Source organism: Epinephelus lanceolatus, chromosome 3 (assembly GCF_041903045.1).
Source record: "Epinephelus lanceolatus isolate andai-2023 chromosome 3, ASM4190304v1, whole genome shotgun sequence".
Classification (NCBI taxonomy): Eukaryota; Metazoa; Chordata; class Actinopteri; order Perciformes; family Serranidae; genus Epinephelus; species Epinephelus lanceolatus.
The window spans coordinates 51,265,001-51,275,000 of record NC_135736.1 but is presented as its reverse complement, the minus strand read 5'-3'; the positions used below and the strand labels follow the sequence as shown (position 1 = coordinate 51,275,000).

General features: G+C 42.6%; 1 protein-coding gene across 1 annotated transcript in view; it reads right to left on the bottom strand.

Annotated features, from left to right (window-relative positions):
• Positions 1–10,000, bottom strand: part of sos1 (son of sevenless homolog 1 (Drosophila)) — an 87,178-nt gene that overhangs the window by 50,202 nt on the left and 26,976 nt on the right. Inside the window, 2 exon segments of the mRNA XM_033623614.2 lie at positions 8,261–8,404; positions 8,520–8,729. Of these exon segments, the coding sequence (XP_033479505.2) occupies positions 8,261–8,404; positions 8,520–8,729 (354 nt within the window).

The following is a 10,000-nucleotide window of genomic DNA, read 5'->3' as shown; positions in this document are numbered from 1 at the left end:
TTAACCAATCTATCATTATCATCATCAATCAGTTTAAACTGCCTGACACTCTAGGTGTTTCTCAATGTCAAGGAAAGATCCTCAAACGGATGAATTTGAAGGACTTCATCGACCTGCCGAAGGACTGTTCATATGTCAAGGATCCTTCTGAGTTTCACAAAGGACTGATTTCTTCTTTCAGAGAAATTCAGAGGATGCATGTGTGGATCCTCCGCGGGTATAAAATCCCCACAATGTTTTGCACAGTGCACGATTTGCTGGAAGTGTGGGCGGGGTCTCTTCAATGAAACCTGCGACAGCGGAGCTCAGCAGGATTTAGATTAATGCCGCGTTTGACTGGACTCCGACTCGGGAATTCGGGCAGGATCCCAGCAGCCCAAGTCGGTTGGAATGACGTCATAGTAAAATGGCGTCGCACACCGTGAGAGGTAAACAGAGTCAACTTTTACTGTTATGTGTCGTCTAATTTAGCATTTGTGTTACTAAAAGTGTAGAATTACTTTGCAGTGGCATTTCCATTCCCACTCTGTTAATTTGTGATTTGTGATTTTTGTGCGCATATGTAGTAGGGACGAAAAAACACAGTAACGTTAACGTTACTGAAGTGTTTGTGTTCAAAATATTGTATGTCCTAACGTTACATAGAATATTGTTTTTCCCACATTTAAACTGCAGTAGCCTATAATTATAATATTTAGCAATAATACTGCAGTTTTTATATCCAGAAAACGCAAGTTTTGACACATGGAAATAACTACTGTACTTATCTATCGTAACGTTAACACAGTCAGTTTGCTTTTCACGCCATCATCCTGGTAGTGACGTTAAGTTTATTTTGTTGTTGTTGTTAATTCATGTTCGTTAGTGCTTCTGTTAACACTTTCTGAATAAAAAAGCATGCTGTGTTCCCGTTCTGTACCCGTCTTTAAAACAGACTTCGTGATGGATGGTTGTGACAGCAGCAAAGCATACCTGTAAGGCAACAGAAAGTAAGATGTTTATTTATTTATTTAATTAGGCTATTTATCTTACAACCTAGATGTTAAGGCAAGGGGGAAGCTATGGAAAAGGGAATATAGTTCTGCGTGTACAATACAGCAAGACAGGCCAGTTGACACCTCCACTGCCACATGATGAGATTTATTAAATAACATGATTTAGATAAATCATAAAAGTTTTAAATGAATCATTCACAGCAGAGATGCGCCCCCCCCCCCCCCCCCCCCCCTTGATAACTGTCTGCTGGAAGGACTCATCCTACCAAGGAAAGATCCTTGACTTTGAGAAACACCTTCTGAGATGCAGCTAATGTTAGCACAGCAGCTACACACAGGTACACACACGCAGGCACACACAGGTACACACACACCGTTACACAGTGAGATTGACCGATATATCGGGCGGATATTTGGGTTTTTTAAAGGCATGGGCAGATACCCAAGAGCCTTCGGACGTTTTTTTTTTTTTTTTTTTCTTCAGGGCCTGATTTACAGGCAGGCATATCAGCAGGCAGCCCAGTGTTGCTGGAGAAGACGTGCAACACTTTCCCCTCCCTCGCTCGGTGCCTAGGTTACCAGCCTACTGGCAGGCTGTAGCCGGATAGTGATGGGAATTCCGGCTCTTTTTAGAGAGTTGTTTTTTTTTGGCTCAGCTCACAAAAAAAGAGCCGGCTCTTTCGGCTCCCAAATGGCTCCTGAGATTTTTTTTGTTGCTTTAAATCAATTTATTACCAACAATAATGTAAAATTTAGGGATGTCCCGATCCAGCTTTTTCACTTCAAATCCGATACCGATATTACAGCCTTGAGTTTTGGCCAATACCGATACCGATCCAATCCAAGCGCGTATTATACATATTCACTTATTTTGTTGTCAGTCATGTTAGAAAAGGTTTGATCAAGCAATATTACTCTAACAAGAACAACTACTTAATCAGGTTAGTTAGAATGATCCACAACAGTTGGTATGAGAAACTGACCTGTTTATTGTTAACAGGGTTAAATAAACAAACTTTAAACTTGAACATTAACATTAATAAAAAATATAGCTGGTTTGCTTTGGCCCCTTAATAAATAGAAAATAAATCAACACAAGAAATCTTTAAAATGTCTAACATTGAAATTAAAATAGCAGCAAGACTCCACACACTTGTGCTTTGCCCCCTAATAAATAAAAAATAGATTAACACCACAAGACATTGTTGACATTTAACAAACAATGCAGCCTTTCCTTTTCAGTTATTTTAGTAGTGTCAGTGCCAGCCTGGTACACAGGCACACAATATTGTACAACTGTTTAAACAAGCAATAGTCCATCCAGGCTCCAGTTTCACTAATTGTGCCCAAAACAATGCCATCAGTGCTCTTTACTTAAACAGTAAGAGTGTAAACCAAATGAAAATATCACTCTCAAAAAACCAGAGCAGAAAACAAATAGTCAGTTAACTAAGTTGACCGCTACTCCTCCTACCCTTCGTGTGTGTGTCTGCCGTCTGCATGCTGGCCTGGTGGATTGATAGTAAGTACTGGAGCGGATCACTGGAATGAACTGATTGAATCGCGGAGCGCTGGGCTGGCCGAAAAAACCTGGATTGGACTCCGTGAAAAACTGGATCGGAGTTCTTGGATCTGCATTTTTCCATGCAGTCTGATTTGATGCCGATCCACATTTTTTGCTAATATCGGCGGCCGATACGGGACATCCCTAGTAAAATTATGTGTAAAATGAATTACTAACGTAAAAAACATACATTATATCAAATGTTTATTATTTATATGGCTTTGTTTATATACAGGGTGCTACAAAAAATAAATTCTAAAGTACAAAAACAAACTTTTAACTATTTTAAACTTTTAGTTTCTTACTATTAAACACTTGGAACTATTTACAGTGAAACAACATAGAGAAGCTTACAGAATCACCTCCCAATGAGGAGCCGGCTCCCGTCGTTCACTTCAAAGAGCCGCTTCGTTCGCGTCCGACACATCACTACAGCCGGAGTATTGGACAGTGGCCAAATAATCAACACAGCTCCTGGGAGAGAACGGTAAGGCTTAAGTTTTGATCCTTCAGAGAATTGTATTTTCAACTGGTTACTTAGCTGTACTGTTGCCTTGAACTTTGAGGGTGAAAAATGCGAATGCCGAATGAATGGTCTTTAAATATGCTTGCAACTGTATCACTATCTAGCGCACTAGATTTTACACAGGCTAATTCTACAGCTAGGCTAGAGAGCTAGCCTCATTGAGTTTGTCAATATGCATGGGCAGTTACTTTGGACACCACTCGTGGGATTAAATTGTAACCATAAAACACGAACATTATCAATTCAGTGGTGTTTTGAGAGTTTCAGTCTAGTCTAGTCGACCAAGCAGAGATATAGGCACGGTGGTCTGAGGAGCAGGAGAGCTGTTTGAAGTATGATGGGAGAAAATAGTCTATGCGTGGTTAAAGTTTATTTGAGTTAACGTTGATAATGCACTGAAAATAGATGCAACAAGTCGCTTGCTTTTTAGAGCAGAAAGTTGTCGAAATGCGTTGCTTAAGGTGCATTGACATCGACGCAGTTATTTTCATACGGGGTACATCTCACAGCTTCTTTGACAACACTTCCTTTGCTAATCTGTTGTCTTTGCATAGATGGCTACATAATAGGCCCACAACAAGGTTATTTCATGTAAGAAAAGGAAAACGATGACATTCTTTTGCAAATTAAAGACTGCATTTCAGTGACTATTTTTTTTTGGTTGTTTCCTTTCTTACAATGGCTACATGAACATGAACATTCAAAGCATTACACGAGTTGACAATGAACCTAATTAATCTAACAGCCTATTTTATTTTACATTTTGTTGTGATAACCAGATTATGACTATTTGACTTATAACAGTATCTACCAGCAAACAATCTAACATCAGGGCTGTTTTGGAGATGTTGATGAAAGCCTTTTGTACACTACAGGTACCATGATGCTATGCTGTGCACAGAATACGACGGTAATAGAATGAGTTTAACACAAAGGCACTCGACCAAAATATACTGGATTTGTGTTTTTCTTTCTTCTTGTTTTAAAGCAATCACCTGATGGCTGAGAAAACCAAACCCATATTGAGGCACTTCGCCAAGTCACCACCAGGAAAGACTAGGTGCAGCATATGCAACATGCTGGTGAGCATGGTAGCTGAAAAGGGTAGCCAGGTTTTAAAACGGTATGCCGCATGCTTTACAAACTTCCCTTTCAATAAAACATTTTAGCCCTAAACAATAAAAGATAGTCAAGTCAGACAGAGGTATATGAACAATTAATTTTTACCAGGTTCTGTAGATTTTTAGTCCCAGTAACGTTATATCCAGTGACATGATATCAATTGTTATCCCAAGGAAGATTTTGTTGTGGATAGACAATGTCTGCGGTGGGCGACAGACTCAACATCATCATGTAGCTCTTCAAATGTTCTCTTTAGCTCATTTTCCATATTTGTATCCAAGTATCCACATTTGGTCCCCGTCCGGACCAAATATGGAGCGTGGACTGGTGGCTGGAGAGGTGCCAATTCACCTCCTGGGCACTGCCGAGGTGCCCTTGAGCAAGGCACCGAACCCCCCAACCGCTCGGGGTGCCTGACCAAAGGGCAGCCCCCTCACTCTGACATCTCTCCACTTTGTGCATGTATAGGTCCTGTTTGTGCATGTGTGTGTCTTTGAGACCTGTGTGTAATTGACAAGCAAGAGTGAAAACATTGAATTTCCCCTCAGGGGATTAATAAAGTAAATAAACTTAAACTTAAACTTAAAGTACCGTAGCTGTAAAACGTTTAGCTGCCTGACAGCGAGTGACTCCACTGTAGAAGACGGTTGCATGTTTCCTATACCGTTCAATTGTTTTGTCAAGTTGTAGTATAACAGTCCCTTGGTTAAACTCCATCCGCTGTCTCTTAGGCAATGTAGCTACGAGCCAATACAGTTAGGAAATGTTTTGGGCTGCAGGGCTGAGTTTCCCAAAACATGATCCTTCTTAGCAATGCTGTCTTCTTTGTGGCTTAAAAAAACTCCACTGCAAAAAAGTTACTTTTTTCAGTAACGCATTATTTTTTTCATTTAAGTAACTGAGTTACTAACTGAGTTACTTTTTAATGAAGTAACTTGTAACGGTAACTAGTTAATGTTTTTCAGTAACTAGCACTGGTGGTCTCACCTGAAGCGTCACCACCTTGAAGCTTACAATGAGGCAATCAAAGAAAAGGAAGAGAAAGCAGCAGCTGCTGCTTCTACAAGCAGTTCAACACTACGGTTGTTTCAGATGTTGGCTTTCAGCAGTTGGTGAGACTGCTAGAGCCCAGATAAACTCTTAAAACTGAAAAACACTATTGCACAGATGTCATGGAGGGTGTCTACATGAAAGTAGAGAAAAAAACAAGGAGCTGGTTACACCAGACAATGCAGGCCCCCATTTATCCTTCACAACTGACTGTTGGTCTGGGGAGACCAAATCCCTGATGAGTCTGACCTGTCATTTCATTGACAGTGACTGGGAAAGGAAGCAAATTGTTCTAAATGTCAAGGCAATGTCAGGCTCCCACACTGGTGAATACATCAGTGAGATGTTCCTCACTATGCTGAGATATTGGGAAATTGAGCTTAACAGAGTTGTGCTTGTGCTCCGTGATCTCCTGATCTTAGCTGCAGTACCCACATGCTACAGCTGGTAGTCAATGATGGCATCAACAGCCAGCGAGTAGTCGGGGACATTATTGCCAAATTAAAGTCATGTTCTCCTCACTTCAACCATTCAGTGCTGGCAAAACAACGCTTGACAGCAAATCAGAAAGATCTTGACCTCCCCCTGCACAGCATCATCCAGGCTGTTCCTACACGCTGGAACTCCACTTTACATCTTTTGTACAAGATGCTGGAGCAGAAGCGCACACTGAATGTGTATGCAGGTAATCACGGAAAAATATCAACACTTACTGCAGATCAATGGGCAATTGTATCAAATTTGATGGATACTTTGGGCCCAATTGAACAAGTAACTTTGGAAATGAGCAGGTCAGATGGTTCTATCTCCTGCATCATCCCGAGCATAGCTGTGCTGAAGATGATCCTTAAAGCAGAGGGTCCCAAAACGATGGGGATGAAAACTCCCCGGGACACCATGCTGAATAGCTTGGGGACGAGGTTTGAAATGGCTGAAAAGACCAAATGTTTGGTGCTGGCTCATTTACTGGATCCTCGGTATAAGAGAACATGTCTTAGCACCGGACACACTAAGCAATGTGAAAGAATGGATAAAAGAGGAGCATGCCATTGAGTCTGGCGCTGAGCAACAGAAGAGGGTCTCCTCAGAAGACCAAGCCTCAGATCCAAAACGGATAAGAGTAGAGGAAGAAGAGGAGGAAGAACCTGGTCCATCTGGCCTCCTTGAACAAATGTATGCAAACATTTTGGGGGCTCATGCAACTAACTCTGAAAAAATTGATGATGGGCATCACATCTCTCAGGAGCCGGATCAGTACCTACATGAGCCATTGATTGACAGGTAGACTTGTCAGCCACTGGAATGGTGGAAGCAGAACACATCCCACCTACACCTTCTGGCACCACTGGCAAGAAAATTCCTCTGCTTGGGGCGTCGGTGGCTTAGTGGTAGAGCAGGCACCCCATGTACTGGCATGTACAAGGCTGTTGCTGCAACGGCCCGGGTTCAAGTCCAGCCTGTGGCCCTTTGCTGCATGTCATCCCCCCTCTCTCTCCCCCTTTCACACTTAACTGTCCTATCCATTAAAGGCAAAAAATGCCCAAAAAATATCTTTAAAAAAAAAAAGAAAGAAAATTCCTCTGCCCCCTCCCTCTTCTGTTCCTAGCGAGAGAGTATTCAGCAAGATTGGCAACATATATGACAAAAGGAGCAGGCTCACGGGAGAAAACGCAGAATGTCTGTGTTTCCTCCACTACAATCTGCAGCTCTTAGACTGGGAGTACTAAGAACTTTTAGACTCAGAGAAAGAAGAAAGAAGACTCAAGTACTGGAAGTGGGATAATATGCACAACCCTTTCTAAATTGTTTTGTATAGCTGTTTACAAATGTTCCTTACCTTGATTAGCATTTAGCAGTGAGGTTGCAACATTGCAACCAACTGAAACTTCTCTTGTGTACTAAGTGTGTAGTCATCTGCAAATTGTTTTTGTATTGCTGTTCACAAATTTCCTTACCTTCCTCACCACAAGAGGTTACCTAATGCCACTTTACCTCAAGTGTACTAAAGTTGGTTAATTGACCATTTAAAATGAAGAATATAGTACAGTATAGTATATTGTGTTACATTGTTGTTTATTCAAGCTTTTCAGTGTGTACATTTTCTGCAAACCAAAAGCAAAGTGTGTGTTCAATAAAGTTTTTGTTATTTTTTTCTAAAATTGACACTTGTGTACCCCTCATTGTTATTATTGTGACATTTCCATCATGCAAATACAGGGAGAAAAAACAATATTGACCCCAAATATCAGCTCAAAAAAATCAGCAGTACATATTGGTCACCGGCTGAGGCTGATGGCAAAACATCGGTATCGGCCATAAAAAATCCATATTGGTTGACCTTTAGTACACACACAGGTACACAGAGGTACACACAGAGGTGCACACACAGGTACACAGAGGTACACACACAGGTATACACACAGGTACACATACAGGTACACAGAGGTACACACAGAGGTGCACACACAGGTACACAGAGGTACACACACAGGTACACACACAGGTACACAGAGGTACACACAGAGGTGCACACACAGGTACACAGAGGTACACACACAGGTATACACACAGGTACACATACAGGTACACACAGAGGTAAACACACAGGTACACACAGAGGTACACAGAGGTACCCACACAGGTACACAGAGGTATACACACATGTACACACACAGGTACACGCAGAGGTACACACAGGTATACACACAGGTACACACACAGGTAAACACAGAGGTATACACAGAGGTACACACACAGGAACACACAGAGGTACACACAGGTATACACACATGTACACACAGGTACACACAGGTACACACACAGGTACACACAGAGGTACATACACACAGGTATACACACAGGTGCATACAGGTATACATACAGGTATACACACAGGTACACACACAGGTACACCCAGGTATACATACAGGTACACACAGGTATACACACAGGTACACACAGATATACATACAGATACACACAGGTATACACACAGGTACACACCTCAGCCAGGTCTTCGAAGCAGCTTCCTACCAGAGGATGAGGACTTCCTTCATCCGTCATCTCCACTGTGTCCTCGATCAGACCCAACAGCTTCACCGTCACCTCGTGGATATCAACAATCCGACTGAAGATACTGTCCACATCCTGACACACACACACACACACACACAGGTGATCAATCAGACCGATCAGACAGGTGATTGATCAGTGATCAGACAGGTGATTGATTAGTGATCAGACAGGTGACAGGTGTACATACGTGCTGAGAGAAGAGCATGGGGCTGGAGGTGAAGGGTTCTCTGAACACCTTGATGAGCAGGTTAAGTTGTCTCAGGTACTGTCGACCATCAGACATCAGGTTTCTCACCAGCTCATAGTAACTCTGCTCCTCATTGGCTGACGGCTCCTCGTCCATCAGAGGGAAGCCGCTGATGTCCTCCTCATCCTGATGGAACATATCCATCAGCACCTGAGAGACAGATAGGTCCATCAGACACACTCGTGTCATCACACAGTGACTGTGCTACATTATGATGTTGAGTCTGTCGCCCACCGCAGACATTGTCTATCCACAACAAAATCTTCCTTGGGATAACAATTGATATCATGTCACTAGATATAACGTTACTGGGACTAAAAATCTACAGAACCTGTGTGTAGTTGTGTAGCTGCATGTAGCTGTGTGTACCTGTGTAGCTGTGTGTACTTGTGTGTAGCTGTGTAGCTGTGTGTACTTGTGTGTAGCTGTGTGTAGCTGTGTGTACTTGTGTGTAGCTGTGTCTAGCTGTGTGTACTTGTGTGTAGCTGTGTGTAGCTGTGTGTACTTGTGTGTAGCTGTGTGTAGCTGTGCGTACTTGTGTGTAGCTGTGTGTAGTTGTGTAGCTGTGTGTAGCTGTGTACTTGTGTGTAGCTGTGTGTACCTGTGCAGCTGTGTGTAGCTGTGTGTAGTTGTGTGTAGCTGTGTGTAGTTGTGTAGCTGCATGTAGCTGTGTGTAGTTGTGTAGCTGTGTGTAGTTGTGCAGCTGTGTGTAGCTGTGTGTACCTGTGTAGTTGTGTAACTGCATGTAGCTGTGTGTAGTTGTGTAGCTGTGTGTAGTTGTGTAGTTGTGTGTAGCTGTGTGTACCTGTGTAGTTGTGTAGCTGCATGCAGCTGTGTGTAGTTGTGTAGCTGTGTGTAGCTGTGTGTTTCTGTGTGTAGCTGTGTGTTGCTGTGTGTAGTTGTGAGTAGTTGTGTAGTTGGTTGTAGTTGTTTACCTGTGTGTAGTTGTGTGTACCTGTGTGTGGCTGTGTGTAGTTGTGTGTAGTTGTGTGTACCTGTGTGTAGCTGTGTGTAGTTGTGTGGCTGTATGTAGCTGTGTGTTCCTGTGTGTAGTTGTGTGTACCTGTGTGTAGTTGTGTAGCTGTGTATAGCTGTGTGTGGCTGTGTGTGGCTGTGTGTAGTTGTGTGTACCTGTGTGTTGCTGTGTGTAGTTGTGTGTACCTGTGTGTAGTCGTGTAGCTGTGTGTAGCTGTGTGTAGCTGTGTGTAGCTGTGTGTTGCTGTGTGTACCTGTGTGTTGTTGTGTGTAGCTGTGTGTAGCTGTATGCTGTTGTGTGTAGCTGTGTGTAGCTGTGTGTAGCTGTGTGTGGCTGTGTGTACCTGAGTGTAGCTATGTGTAGTTGTGTGTACCCATGTGTAGTCGTGTAGCTGTGTGTAGTTGTGTGTACCCATGTGTAGTCGTGTAGCTGTGTGTAGCTATGT